This window comes from Poecile atricapillus, chromosome 2 (assembly GCF_030490865.1).
Source record: "Poecile atricapillus isolate bPoeAtr1 chromosome 2, bPoeAtr1.hap1, whole genome shotgun sequence".
Lineage (NCBI taxonomy): Eukaryota > Metazoa > Chordata > Aves > Passeriformes > Paridae > Poecile > Poecile atricapillus.
In genome coordinates, this window is record NC_081250.1 from 147,054,641 (window position 1) to 147,070,236 (window position 15,596).

General features: G+C 43.6%; 1 protein-coding gene across 2 annotated transcripts in view; it reads left to right on the forward strand.

Moving 5' to 3' along the window:
• The first annotated feature begins 3,929 nt into the window (after positions 1 to 3,929).
• The window catches only part of KHDRBS3 (KH RNA binding domain containing, signal transduction associated 3), a 90,288-nt gene continuing 78,621 nt past the window's right edge, over positions 3,930 to 15,596 (forward strand). For both annotated transcript variants that reach the window (XR_009277006.1, XM_058833414.1), the window contains exon 1: positions 3,930 to 4,413. Coding sequence is in view for 1 of the 2 variants with exons in the window: in XM_058833414.1 (XP_058689397.1) it covers positions 4,326 to 4,413 (88 nt within the window). In the remaining variant the exon portion in view is untranslated. The remainder of the gene's footprint in view (positions 4,414 to 15,596) is intronic.

Genomic DNA, 15,596 nt, shown 5'->3' on the forward strand with positions numbered 1-15,596 from the left:
AAAAAAGAAAAAAGCCACAGGAATATTGGAGAAAGGAGTGCAGTGGTACTTTCGTCATGCCTAATGGATATTGGCAAGTTACACACTGTAATATTAAGGAAGCCAGAACCCTCTTAGCAACATGCTAGTCAGGACTGCAGTGAGTCATATCAATCACTAAATGTGGTATTTGTGACACACTATTTCCCCAAACAGACCATGCTTCTACAGGTCTTCAGCTGTGTGCATTTTAGTGAGTTGAAGTCTCAAATATATAATGATTCTGTAACAGTCTGTTGTGGTCTAAGATTTAAATCAGGAATCCAGGAGTTAATCAGAGGCAAGAACCACATTAGAGGTATGTAAAATCTACCACAGAATTGGAAATGACCCCAGCAGGGTGACAGCCCGTGAGTGCAGTGCCTTCTGTATCTGGAGTGAGTGTGCCTTGTAGTAGATGCCAACCACATCCCAACCACAAGGTTGATTTTTCCTAAATTACTGTCTGCTCTGTTTGTTTTTTCTCCTGTGACACGTGTTCCATCTATTCAATGATCACACCAAGCTGTAACTGGCTGTGGTGTGCTTGTATCCCACAGAGCCAACCCTGTCCTGGGCTGCATCCAAAGCCCCATGGTGATTCCAATCCTCTGCCTGGCTCTCATGAGACCCCACCTGCAGTGCTTCATCCAGCTCTTGGGTCCTCAGGACAGGAAAGAAACTGATCTATTGGAGAAGGTCCAGAGGAGCCCACAAAGATGGTCAGAGGTCTGGAACACCTTCCCTGTGAAGACAGGCTGAGTGGGTTGGTACAGTTCAGCCTGCAGATGAGATGGCTCCAGGGAGACCTTATAGCAGCATTTTGGTACTTAAAGGGGGTTTATAAGAAAGATCAGAATAAACATTTTGGCAGGAGCTGTTGAGACAAGGTTTTTAAGTAAAAGACAGTAGACTCAGACTAAAGAAATTCTTTACAAAGAGCGTAGTGAAACATTAGACCAGGCTGCCCAGAGAGGTGATAGATGCCCCATCCCTGAAAACATTCAAGGCCAGTTTTGATGGGGCTCCCAGCAACCTGATCTAGTTGAAGATGTCCCTGCTCATTGCAGGAGCAGAGTTGGACTAGATAACCCTTCCAACCCAAAGCATTCAATGATTCCATGGAAATGACAAATTTTTAGTTGTATTGCAATATTTGGAACAAAGACTTAATAGTGAAATTACTGCTTGTAATCACTGCTTGTTATGTTGATCCAACAAATAAAGAAAATTTAAGTTGATTAATTTGTACAGAATCCATATTCCAGAGAGAGGACACAGCTCAGTTTCTGCCTCTTTACACATGATCCCCTCACATCCTGTTGGTATAAGAAAGTGCATCTCACTCCTGAGAGTGATGATACCAACACATACTGATGTTTCTAGCACATATGAGTATTAATTTTGGCACCTACAATTTTAGCTTATAGATAGGCAGGCACACTGTCAGGTCAGATAACTGGTGCTTAAAAAGGAGCAATAGATATTAGTCTGACATGGTTCCTGACTGATGTCTCCTACCAAACTAACTCCCTGACAATACCACATGCATTAAACAGCAAAGCAGATGTGTACAGTTTGAGAGAAAACACATTTAAGTCATGAGTTATAAAAGTTTGGACTTGTGGCTTTTCAATATTCATGAATACTAAAGCTAATACTTACCAGGCAGGTCCTTAAGCAAGCTGCTTTTCAAGCTTTGCATACATTTCAGCAGGAAGAAAGCAATCAATCAGTAAAATGGTGTTTCCTGCCTTTCCTGGACAGTAAAAGTGATTCTCAGCAGGCTTTTCCCAGCTAACCACATCCTGGGCTGCTTTCTAGGGCCCAAGGCTCTTAATTTCCCATCCTTTCTGCCCTCGTCGTATTTTATTGCATCCTAGTGAATTTCACTGAAGAAAACAATATCCTGCACTTGTTGTGTGCAGGTTTGAGTTTGAACAATAGGGTACAATGTGGATCATTTTATAATTCCTATATTATTACAGACCTAGAGAGAACCAAGTCTCAGACTTCCAGTAAGTCTTTCTCTGTTGAAAGACAGAGGGAATTGGTATAATTTGGGAAGAAATACTGTGGTTTCTTGAAACAACAAATGTTTATTTAATCAGTTACCAGGGAGAATATGACTCTTTCCAAGAAAGGTGCATTGTGTTTTACACAATTTGTAATAACATAGCTACCCTTCTATCTGAGGTCCTGCACACTTTAGTATGACTTTAAGTACATTTAGGCTTAACAGGCAAAATACGGATTTTTTTGATCCAGGTCACTCAATAAAGATTAGACTCCTACATATTGTTCTGTGTCGAGTTGTATGTGCCTGCCTGCTTCACAACAGATGGCTGCATTTCAGTGCTTTTATATAGAAGACGTATATGGAAGGTTGAAAAAAACATTCATTTTAATTCAACTTCTTCCAGCTGCTTGTATGCTTTACTTGTATCCATCGAGCTTGATGTCATGCAAGAAAATTTTTTTAATAGAATTTTGCAAATTTTTTTTCTGTTCATTCTGGATTAAGATTTATTTGGAATGGTTGTACAGAGAGTGTAAATCGAGCATGTTTCATGTTGGAATGTACCAGACACTGTTTCACAGGGTATTGCAATCTGTGAAATACAACAAAGAATAGGATACCTTAAAATATAGTCCTTTGGTTTTCGGGGTGAAAGAGCACTTGCAGTTCTGAGAAGGGAGCCTTAACCTCTGCTTCCAAGCACTCACTTTGAGTGACCATTTCTCATGCTGGTTTACCTTTTCAGAGCATTTTTCCTCCCTGTATTGCAAGGATATGACTAAGATGCATCGCAGATTTTTTTTTTTTTTTAATGAAATACAGAAGTAAACATATGATTATTCAATTCACAGATATAAAAATATTTTCAGTGGTCTTTTAAGTCTAGATCATCAAAGTTCCTTATTGGCTTTTCCAGTAAGCATTGATTTAAAATGCTACTTTATGGGTTTGGCTTCAGTGATTTAGTAATTTTCCTCTGCTTTGCCCTTGTGCTCTGTGACAGAGAAGAGCTGGGCTGGCTTCCTCCGGGCTTTTGTCACCCAAGATTCATTGATGAGACACCTAAGGACTAATAAGGAAGCGATGTAAAGTCTCAAAGCTAAAGAACAGAGTGAATCATGACCTTGTATAACAAATGCGTTCTCTGAAAAAACAGAAAGAACAGGCTTGAGCAAGGTCTTTTAAACTTTGCTTCTCTTCACTCTTTTAGAACAGGGTGAGTCCCAAACCCACTTAACAGCCGCACATCTGGACATCTCATCCGAAATACGGTTTTCTGGCTGGTATTTATAACGTGGCTTGAATTACTAGAGGCACAAGCACGGAACGCTGGATAGAGGATACCGCTGTTTGGGTGAGGGAAAAAGAAAATAAAATCGCCTTTGCACTCCTCTCAACGTAAGATCTTGCCTTTCTCCGTAAAATCTGACAGGGACGGAAAGGACGCCGTCCTGGATCCACGACCCCTCTCACAGATCCTACGGCCCCAGGGAGGGTTCCAAAGGGGACTTGTGTGTCGGAGGGGTCGCTGTGGGGTCTGAGGGGCTCTACAATTCGCGCTGGCCCGGTCACAGCCCCGAACCCGCTCGGCTCCCGGAGCGGAGCCGCTCTGGGAGTGCTCCCTCAGCACCGGCCCCTCACCGACCGCGGGGAGGCGGGGCCAGCAGCAGCGACCAATGAGAAGCTTCGGCTGGCCTCTGACTGACAGGTCACGTCATCCAATAGGAGCCCTCACTTGAGGAAGGGGGCGACACTAGGGGGGTTCTGCTATCCCCGCCCATTGGACGGAGCCGGGGCGGGGCACGGCCCCTGGGCGGGGCTAAGGGCGCCGAGGGGCGTGGTCTGAGGCGGTTTATAAATGTGGTGCGGTGCGTTTTCCCCGCTCAGTCCGCGCAGCGTCCCCGGTCGCGCTGTGTGTGCTGCGGTCTGTGCGCAGCGCCTGCCGCCGCCGAACACCCCTTTTATTGTGTGCGCGGCCCCCGTCTTGCCTCGGTCAGCGGATCCCGGGGCACGTCTCTTCCCTATCTTACCTCCTTGTGCGCTTCCGCAGAGTGGTTTGTCCGCGGCCCTTGCCCGCTGAGGGGGGGCGTCCCCCCAGTCCTCGCCCCTTTTCTTCCCCTCTCCTGGCCGGGGGCTTGCGGCGCTTCCTCCTGGATGCGTCCCCGCAGCCCCGGGCGGGAGGCGGCCAGGGGGAAGCGCTGCCTCCGAGGATTTACCGCTGCCTGGGACTCGGACCCTCTCCTTTCCCGCCGGCGCCCCGGCTCCGCTGCCGCTCCGGGCCGCTGCCATGGACGAGAAGTACCTGCCCGAGCTGATGGCGGAGAAGGACTCGCTGGACCCGTCCTTCACCCACGCCTTGCGGCTGGTCAACCAAGGTGAGGGGCGGCGGGGCACGGCGGGGCGGAGCGGGGCGCCTTGTCCCGCGGTGGGGACGGGCCGGAGTGAGCGGCGGCCGCCGCGGATGCTCAGGCGGGGGTTCACCCTTCCTTATTACACCGCTTGGAGGAGTTTGTTGTGTTCAGGCGCCTGGTGAGGTTCTCGGCGAGGGCTTCACCCTTGTCTTGTACCGCTTGGTGGGGTTTGTCGTGTCAGGCTGTCGGTGTTTGCCGGCTCCCGGCACCTTCCCCTGCCGGCAGCCGCGCACGCTGGACGCCTTCCCGCATTGCCCCTCTCCCAGCGGTGTTTTCTCTGCCATCCCTCACTGCTCGGGTTATAGATTATTCCGAGTTGAGGGGCTGTGCAAGACGGCTGGGTCTGCTGTGCTCTGCTCTGTCTGCACGTCAGTTACAACCCCAGAAGGTTTTCCTATTTAACTCGTTTCTGGACAATGAACAGCCGATTGTTTACATGTGTGAGAGCCTTCTTAAGAACGAGCCTACTACCGATGGCCTTTCCTAGAAACTTCGGGCTCTGCGGCTAAGATATTAAGGAACCAAGAATGTATTTTAGTAAACCTTTTAAAAAACACAAAGCGTATTTTATTTTGCAGTTGCGTAACTCCAGATAATAAATTATTCCCACCTCTTCTGCATCTCTCATGTCAGATGTGGTTTAAAGTACTATCTTTTTGTTTCGGTGATGCAATACTGACTAGAAAAGTCATTCTATATGAATTAAAGTATGAATTAATGTACATTTGGAGATACTGTATAATTGGCAGGTTACTTTCAAGTACAGCACTGGAGAGATAAATGCTTGATCTGGTGCTTAGGATGCTCAAGTGAAATAAGCTATGAACTGATCCTCTAATACACCAAGCAGTGACAGCCAAAATGATTCTGGTTTCAACTGCAATGATTACAAAGCTGTGCTTGGTGTTCTTTACATCCTTTAACAGGAACAGGTTTAAGTTAATGTGAGTTCTTCTAGAGCATTGTAGGCTTTGGTGTGTAATAGATGGAAATGCCTGTCTCAAAATCAGAAGGAGACTTGCTGTTGTCTGAAATACTCTGGAGTTAGGGGTAGCTGTCAGTTTCAACTGTGGAATGCATTTACTAAGTGAATTGAAGGTCCATGTCCATGGGTGGTTGTTGTTTTGCACGTTTTTCAGAACTTTGAATCTGTAAAAATGTTCCTGTTGACTGTGGGAAAAGGAGAATTATGTTAAAAAACGCAGTTATGTGCTGTGTTTGCTGTAAATGAAAAAACTTGTAAAAATTAAACTTGATGGCTACAAAGTATTGAAATTCCTCTCTAGGTAGTGAAGAATATTTTTGCAAGTGTAAATTTTTCCAGGGAGTTACAGAAGCATGTGATTTACTCTTTCGTAAACAGTGTTAAAGGAACTAAATCTTTGGAGGTCCTCATTGACATGATAAATTGGACCACTGAAACTTTTGCCTTTCATCATGGTATCTGTATGTGTACATTCAGCTCCAAAAAACAAAATTATATTGTCAATGAAAAAATGTAGGTGTATGTGCATCCAGCCTCTGTAATCTATTGGGCATCTTGATGTTTTGTTTAGTTTTCGTTGATTTTTTGTGAAGTTTTGGATTATATCTGAAGTGTTTCACATGTTAGAGGTGGGGAAGAGAAAGATTGAAGGTGACTAAACAACTGGTTAACTGTAATTTGAAATGTAAATTTGTATAATAGCAATGTAGAGTAGATAGTTTAGTTGTAGAAACACCAAAAAGCCAGATATAATGAAGTGACTATATGATACAGGTGAGAAATACAACTTCAGGAGGGGTTGATTTACAAACCCTTCCTGCCATGACACTAACTTTATCAGGAACTGTTTTGGTTTTTTTCAATTGTAATAATTCTCTGCACTTGAATGACAATTATAAGGGAAAATGTATATATAATGGTTCTGGCTTGGATTTTGTGTGCCAGGTCCACTGAGTATTTTCTATATTAATTCATGTGGAGGCAAATGAAATAGCTTGTCTAATTTTTTTAACTGGATTTGTTTATCTTTTAAGTTTAAAATGAAACATGTTTCCAAGTTTGGCTTCTTTTGGGTCTCTGTGAGAATGTCTTAGCAGAGGTTTTAAGTGCTTTAAATAACCAGCTTAATTATGTAATAGCATTTTGGTGTCTTAGTGGTGTTAAAATTTGTCTGTATTTACTTAAACTGAAATGTACTGTACATCAGCTGGCTTTCTTTAAAAACTCAAGACTAGTTTGTAAGGGTTCTATGGATGAGGTAGAATCCTTTCCGAGGTGCTGAAGTAATTCAGTTGTGTTTACTGCTTAGACAGAGGAGCCAAATTGCTAAGAAATTTCCAGTCATGTTGAAATTTGGTTTCTAGGGAAAATCCTGTGTCTAGACTTCTGAAATCTAGTAATTATAGTTTTCAAATTGAAGTGGATGGATTTGCGTATTATGCTTATAATTACACATTATAATTTGTGTACACAGAAATTGCATAATTTTAAATTAAAAAAGTGGAGCTTGACCTGCTTCAAGTTCTGGAGTAGCATTTCAGTTAAAAAAGAACAATGTAGAAATAACTGAGATGCTGTAAGAATATTTTCATGGTCAGTATTGTTGAACCGTCGTTCTGAATTAAGATATAACAGATTTCTTTGCCTTAAAGCCTTATTTTAAAGCACTAAAATCAAATATCATTATCCTTTAATGTTCCTGCATAGTAAGTCCTGATTTTTTTTGTTGAGAACTCTGTCCAAGGATTTGATGCCCTATATCCTTGGAACACAAATACAATACCTATTGCTTGAATTTTGTTTTAAAAAGTCATTGAAACATTTGGCTACTGCTTAAATTCTAGAAGAGTGGGAATCTTTTCCAGGAGACTAGACTTTCTCTTGTTCTAATTAAGAAGATGTATTTGTATACTTGAATATGAAGCCATCCTAAAAAGGGGATTTTTTTTTTTTTGCCTGTAAACCATTAAACATGTTACAGATTGGAAGTAGACTTATTTGCATATGTAATAAGATGACCATGCTAGTAAGATTAATTTGCAGCTGGTACCAGACAGTGGGAACTGGAACATTTTGTCCAGTTATTATCTTATACTAAGTTCTGTAAATGGAGGACCTTGGTAAAGACGAGATTCTGTGATGAAGCAAGAGCTTAGTGCATTCGTATTTTTCCTATTTTCAACTCTCATGTGCTCATCTTTATGCAAAATCTGAAAATTATTTGTCTGTGGGAGTGATGGTAGTTCTGAAATGAAGCCTTATTTTGAAGACTGACTTTGCAGTTGTGGTTGTATGTAAATGTTGGTAAATGTGCAAGTGTAGTGTTGTCATAACTTGGTTCATCAGTGATGCTCTAAAAATACTGAAGGATCCGTGAGAGATAAATTACTTTACCTTCTTTCACATTTATTTATAGTAGTGATTCAAGATGAGCAGTTTGTGAATGTTGAATGAAGTATGTGAAACTGCAGATGGAAGAAGCTAGCTGTAAATAAAACATGGTGATACCAGACACAATTCTAGCAGGGGAGACATGAAAATGGATGCTTGGCAGTTGTTTGATTTGTGTAGATAATGAAAGTTAGGGCTACTATCATTGCTGCAGGACAATTCTTTTGTGCAAGCTGGACTCTGGAATTCTTCCTTACAAGCTCATTTTAGCTGCTTTGAGATTTGAGGTAATACCTGAAATTGACATTTTAAAGGAAGCCTTGCCAGTGAGATGATGTACAGGAATACCAAGCCTTCCTATCAATAGATGGCTGTATGTGCTAACTGTGTGTTGAATAGCTTCCCTGAGCCACATATCTAGTGGTGATCAGCAGGGGCTTGCTGTTTGTGTCAAATTTTTCTTGGGAGTTCAGCAATCAGAGCTGTACCTCCCTAAATATCAGGGAGAATGGAGTGTGAGGGAGTGTACATGCTTTCTGCTTTGTGGAGGATATGAGTGGTCTAATATTTATTTTTTTTTCAGCAGAGATGGCTTTGTAAAAATGGTTAAGTAGAAGCTTAACAATCAATTAAGGTTCCATGTATATTAGTAATTTTTGTTGTGGTTTAAGCTCAGCTTGGATGGTAGGTACTGTGCAGCCACTTGTTCCCTTTCCCCTGGTGGAATCTGGGGAGAATTGAAAAGAAGTACGACTTGTGGGTTTAATGACTGAAATAAAGTAAAATATAATAATTGTACTGGAAATGAAAAAGAGGAATAAAACCCAAGAGAAACAAGTGGTGTGTAATACAGTTATTCCCTATCTGTTGACTGATGCCCAAGCTGTCCCTGGGCAGCAATCAGTGGCTCTGAGTCAACTCCCCCAGTTTATGTACTGGGCATGCGTCCTGTGGAGTGCAATATTCCTTTGTCCAGCTCAGATCACCTCCCCTGGCCATGCTCCCTCTGGGCTTCTTGTGCACCTGCTCCCTGGGAGAGCATGAGACACTGCAAAGTCCTTGATTTAGAGTAAGCACTACTTAGCAACAACCAAAACATCACTGTGTTGTCAACTCGTACAGAATCTGAAGCACTGCACTCTACCAGGCACTAGGAAGAAAATGAACTCTATCCCAGCCAAAACCAGGACAATCTTCAATAAATCCATTTAAATGCACAAGGGATGTTATGGTTTTCTTCAGTTTATCAAAAATAAGTGTGATTATGTAGTGACATACATATGTTGTAATGTAAGTAATCAGTTTGCCACTGAGCCATCCACTTTCCCATGTGGACAAGTTGTGTGGCATGGCACAGACACATGGTGCTGCTTATTCGTAGTCTCTAGTGGTGTTAAATGTACTCCATCAGTGTAACCTCAAACTCTCCTTGTTGTCATTATAGTATCAATCACAGAAACAATACTTGTTTCAAGTGTCCTATTCTTCGAGAATTTCTAAGCACTTCATGAAGGTCATAGGTGTTTTGAAAGTGATATATGGATGTGGAAAGCTGATAGTGTTTTAAAATTACTCTGAGCATCATATTAAATATAGTAAATTTTGTGCTCCTCAAATTTTTTTCAGGCAGCTTTCAGTTGTCATTCTTAGAGGTTAACCAGAAATAAACTCTTCTGATTTTAGTCTCATTACTAGAAGACAACAGTCTAAGCAAAATGTTTTGGTGGAATTGGATATTATCCAGGCCAAGTGTGATGAGAAATTTAAGTGACAGTAATGGGAATGGATATGATGTAATGGTTGCACGATCAAGCTAGGGAAGGCCGACTTGGATTCTATTTCTGTTTTCTTAAAGCAGCATAAAAAGTAATAACTCTTGGAGGGCAGAAGGGATGTTTCAGGGTCTCTCGTCTCAGCTATCTGTATTCCGTAAGACTTCAGAAGTTTACATTTTTATGGTTGCTCTTTGCCTTTACTTCAGTGAAACTGTATTGGAACAGAATGGAAGTCAGAAGGCTTCCTAAAAGTTAGATTTCAATCTTGCTCGCTTAAAAGGCTGGGGAAGTGGTTTATCAGATATTCCACTCATGGTAACAGGGCTTCTGCAAAATGCAGCTGAAGATAATCATACATTCTTCACCCCTGGGCTTGTCTGTTCTGAAGCCTGACTGAGCCTAGAGCCACTCACTGTGATCACAGTTAGTGTGAAGCTGACTCCTAATTCACTTGCACACTCACTTTGGCAGTCAATGAGAGAGATTGAATTTAAAGGTTCCAAATGCAGGCTGACATGGTTTGTCACTTTCAATCTTTTTTGACACCAGCCATGCAAATTAAAACTGTAACCTTCTGAGTACTTATTTACTGGGGAAATCAGAAAGAAGGTCACAGCACTGTTCTTCTGGCCTGTGGCTTGTTTGACTTTTCTTGCATGTACTTAAAATTTATGGGACCTTTCTGCCCTCTGACTTCAAGTATAATTAAGAAACAAAAGAATTTAGGACACACTTCTGTTTGAAAGAATTGGATGTCAAAGTTCAGAGTTGAGAAGCATCTGTAAAGTATTCAGTGTGGTACTGCATGACTTTTTAATTAGTATTTAGCAGGGTTCAGTAAAAAGCATGTTTAAATAGATTAACTGGTAACTGACACACCTAATATTTTATGGTGAATTAACTGACTGTTCTTAGCTGAGCTCTGCAAGAATCTTGCAAGCTTAATGTTTACATTACTAATACTGTTTTTCAAATAGAAGATACCAAAGGACAAGGCTTCTATACTGGGCATGTGGAATATCTTGATAAAGTGGGGTCGTCTACAGCGAATCATGGGAAGGCAAGTCTCACCCATACCATGAGAGCTGTTTGCTAGGGGTGGTGGTAGTTCTGGGAATTATTTTAGAGCCGTATATTTCTAGCCAAGTGTAGCACTAGCTAGAAAATTAATATCTTTATGGCCTTAAGCTAAGGCCATAAGGGCATATGGACTCAGGAATTTAATTTTCTTGTGACATTCTAGTTCCAGAAGTCCATATGTCTTAATCTTTGAGGAAATCATGGAAAAAATACAACGTTTTGCAAGCTTGAGAAGGTCTGTAGGCCTCTTCCTAGTCTGATTGGTGTGTGACTTGGGCTTTGAGAGCCTGACTGCCTTCAGGAGTGAATGAAGGTATGACGAGGCCTTTTAAACTGTTGGTGAAATGTCTGGCCAAGAAGAACAAATGAAAAATGCACAATACTTGAGCAATGGATGATTAATTCTTAAATCAGATCTAAGGACCAGTAGATTTTGCATGTCTTGACATCTTCGGTTCAAAATGACTTGCATTTATGGACATTTGATCTCTGCTAAATTGTTAAGCTCTTTGAACTGTCAATGTCTTGGGCTGTACAGCAGCTGAATGTTGGTTGTTTATGCCAAGGAGAAAATTAAAGAGCAGTAACTGGAGAGGTAGCATGAAGGAGCATTGTTAGACTGACTGATGTATTTTTGTACCTCAGCAGCTGAACAGTGCATGTTTTATTCTTTGTGTGTTTATCCCATCTTAAAATTTTCCTTTGCTTACTCACCTTTATCATATTTATCACTTGTGGTTCTTGTGTTGTTGTTTTTCAGCATTTTACTTTATTGTCAAGGTAAACTTATTAAGAAACTAGGCAGTTAAATGGATTTCCTTTCTATTCTCCGTCTCTAGTTGCTATTTGCTGGATGCCTTTCATTTCTTATTTTGATGTGTTTATCAGACTTTTGGCTGCAGGTAGCAACTCAACTTCAACAAAGTTGCAAGGCAGCAAAACAATGTCAGTTTAATTCTTGTAGATGGTAAATCTTTCACTTTTTTGGCTTGTATAGGTGGTTTTTTTTTATAGATCTTTATTTTCTAGGAAGAATTTGTTGACAAAGTAATTGGAAATGTAAAAGATTAGAAATCATTTCAGTAAGCCCATTGTACTTGATCCAACAGAAAATTTGTTGCAACAACTGCTGCTCTGCTGATCTTGTTATAAATATAGTGAGAGTGAAAACCTGAAGTTGCAAATCCTTTGAGGATTTACTGATTTTATTCAACTTCAATAATCCATCAGGATTGTTCAAAAGGAGTAGTCTGAGGAAGATGCCTCTATGTGGACAAGACAAAGAACTTAGGAAAATGTCTTAAGTACTGTGTGCAATTTCAGACACCACAATATAAATCAAAATACAGGAAAGATATAAAACTACTAGAGGGTGTTCAGAGGACTGTGAAAATGATGGCTCTGGAGAAGAAGCCGTATGAGATGTGGCTGAATCGTGGTTTATTCAGCCTGGAGAAGAAGAGGCTGAGGGGAGGCTTCATTGCAGTCTGCAACATCCTCATGAGAGGAAGAGGAGGAGCTGGCACTGATCTCTTCTCTCTGGTGACAGGACCTGAGGGAAGGGCCTGAAGCTGGGTCAGGGGAGGTTTAGGTTGGATACTGAGAAAAGGTTCTTCCCCCAGAGGGTGGAACAGGCACTGGAACAGGCTCCCCAGGGAGGTGGTCACAGCACCAAGCCTGGCACAGCACAAGAAACATTTGAATAATGCTTCAGCCACGTGGTGGGATTCTTGAGCTGGTCTTGTGCAGGGCCAGGAGTTGGACTTCAGTCCTTGTGGGTCCCTTGCAACTCAGGACATTCTGCGATTCTATAAATTGAAATTGCTTCTCCTCTCACTGCTGCTGCATTTGTTGAATGCTTGGAGAGTAAATGTGTCTGTAGTCTTTTACTGCCTTAGGCCATTCAGTAACAGTACTCTGGGAAGCAGATGTGTTTGAAAGCAAAAGGTTTTAGATGTTTTCAGCCAATTTTTCCTACTGCTTTGGGATAAAAATGATGATTTTCAGATATAGAAATGGAAGGATGCTTTAATGTGGTCATTCTTCCTTTAATGTGTCCTTTTCTGTTTGCTGGTAGTGGACAAAGGTTTTTGTTACTGGTTCATTTTGATCCATGTCCTAATTAACTAGAGGTGGTCAAGTACCAATCCTGATGTGTGTCCCTTGGTCAGAAGCCCAGTTTCTGCTCCCTGCAATCACATCCACAGTATTTGAGGTTAAGGAGATTTTTGTTGCCTTTCTGCTGCTATTAAGCAGAAATGCTGTGGTGCCCTCTATGCTGACTTCAGTGATAATGCTCCATGGGGTAAAGCAGTGAAGTAAAAAAATCACCCTTTCCTTTTCTACCCCCTCCAGACTAATGCTAAATGAGAAATTTCACTCCTGTGGAAGTGAAAGGCACTATGGTTCATCATGTCTGTTTGGTTGTTTGAATTTTTGTGTTTAACTGTACCCCATCTCCCCTCCTGAGCTTGAAGGAAAGCAGATTTTTCTCAGATACAGAAACACAGTTTGGGTATGACGTTCTTGATCCATTTGTAGAGTCATGAAAGTTCAGAAAGCATTTTTTTCACTTTACTAAGTATCCAACTGCTTCATGACCACTTCCAGCTTATTTTAGGCTCAAGAAGCCCTAATTTGGACAAAACTTGGTCACAAATCAGTTTTCTGCCTGTCTTAAAAGGGTTCCCCAAAATCTTTGTGGTAGGTGGAGATCTTTCTCAAAGCAAAAGAGTTATTTTTAATGATTGATTCAGTTTCTCCATTTAAGCCTGGTGTAACTGGAGGAGATGCTCTGCTTCCCAGCAGATGGACCACAGTGATACCTTTGGCCCTAGATAACTCTTGCTCCCTGTGTGGAGTTAAGGCAGTAATAGCCTAGGCTGGATAGTCTGCGAGGTGAAATGCAGCACCTTAGTACCAGATCTTAAAGACTGCTAAGACACAGCTGGGACAGCTGACCCCAACTGATGCAAGAGCTGTTCCAGACCATATGGCATCACGCCCAGCATATAAAGCTGAGGGGAAGAAGGAACAGAGAGGAAGTTTGGGGCAATGGTGTTTGTTTTCCCAGCTATGTGTGATGGAGCTCTGCTTTCCTGGGAATGGCTGAACACATGGCAAGTGGTGGATGAGTTGTTTTGCTTTCCTTATGTGCATGGATTTTGCTTTACCTACTGTTAAATAAACTGTCTTTATCTTGACCCAGAAAGTTTATTAATTTTAATAAAACCTTGTGGTTTTCTCACCCATCATCCTGGGAGGAAGGGAGCATCTCTGTGGGGCTCGGCTGCTAGCTGGGGCTAAACCATGACAGAGAATTAATGACCTCTGAAGACTTCTTCCAGACTTTTATCACCTGTGAGTTTGAGGATCTTGGGCGACTATGAACTATTAATATGGGCAATATGTTCTTTGGAAAGAACAGAAGCCTTCCACAGTGTGTTTTTCTACAAGATTCTAATACAGCATCTTAAATGTAGCAATGCAGAACTCCTGACGATGTAGCTTATGCAGAAAGGCTTTTGAATGCTTCTTTGCCAGGCAACTCTATTACGATTAGGGCACTGGTTATTGGAGGAGGCATTGTGTGTTTCATTTCTGGGGAGCTGTTCCGGGAGGGCTTTAGAGCTTCTCGGGAGCGGTGCCTCGCGCTCCGAGCGCTGCCAGCAGGGGGCGACAGCGGCCCGGCCTTGGGGGGCTCCCGGGATCGGCTGTGATCCCCCGGGAGAGGCGGGATCGGGGCTCCCGGGATCGGCTGTGATCCCCCGGGAGAGGCGGGCTCGGGGCTGGAGGGGATCGGCTGTGATCCCCCGGGAGAGGCGGGATCGGGGCTCCCGGGATCGGGGGTGTGATCCCCCGGGAGAGGCGGGATCGGGGCTCCCGGGATCGGCTGTGATCCCCCGGGAGAGGCGGGATTGGGGCTCCCAGGATCGGGTGTGATCCCCCGGGAGAGGCGGGATCGGGTGTGATCCCCCGGGAGAGGCGGGATCGGGGCTCCCGGGATCGGCTGTGATCCCCCGGGAGAGGCGGGCTCGGGGCTGGAGGGGATCGGCTGTGATCCCCCGGGAGAGGCGGGATCGGGGCTCCCGGGATCGGCTGTGATCCCCCGGGAGAGGCGGGATCGGGGCTCCCGGGAGAGGGTGTCAGCCCCTCGGGAGAGCGGAATCGGGGGGAGTGGGAGTGACTGTCAGCCCCCCGGGAGAGCGGAATCGGGGGGAGTGGGAGTGACTGTCAGCCCCCCGGGAGAGACAGGACTAGGGCTCCGGGGAGTGGGTGTCATCCCTGGGAGAGCTGGGATCGGGGGATGGGAGTGGGTGTCAGCCCCTCGGGAGAGCGGAGTCGGGGCTGGGTGCCATGGGTGTGTTTGCCTGTCACAGCAGCAGTCGCAGCCAGATGTGTTCTGTCCCCGTCTCAAGGCGCAGGTGTGTCCCTGTCCTGCTGTAACCCCAGCCCGCAGCTCGGCCCCCGCAGCCGCTCGCTCCCTCCGCCGCGAGGGAATGGGGGAAGGAGTCGGAAGAGTAAAAGCTGCACAACTCCGCGTTAAGATAGGATACTTTGATAAGCAAGGTACAAGCTGCTCACACAAGCAGATGAAAATAAGGAATCCATTCACCACTTCGCATCAGCAGGCAGATGTTCAGCCATCTCCAGGAGGGCAGGATTCCATCACACCTGACTGTGGCTCGAGGAGACAAACGCCTCCACTTCGAACATCCTCCCCCTTCCTTATTCCTCCCACTCCGAATGTCCACCTCTTCCTTCTGCCCCTCATTTATATATTGAGGGTGGCACCATACCATACACAGGGATGGTTTTAAACTAAAAGAGGAGAAAGTTGGATTATATATTAGGAAGAAATTCTTTTTGTGCTGAGGCACTAGCACAGGTTGCCCAGAGAAGCTGTGGAAGCCCCT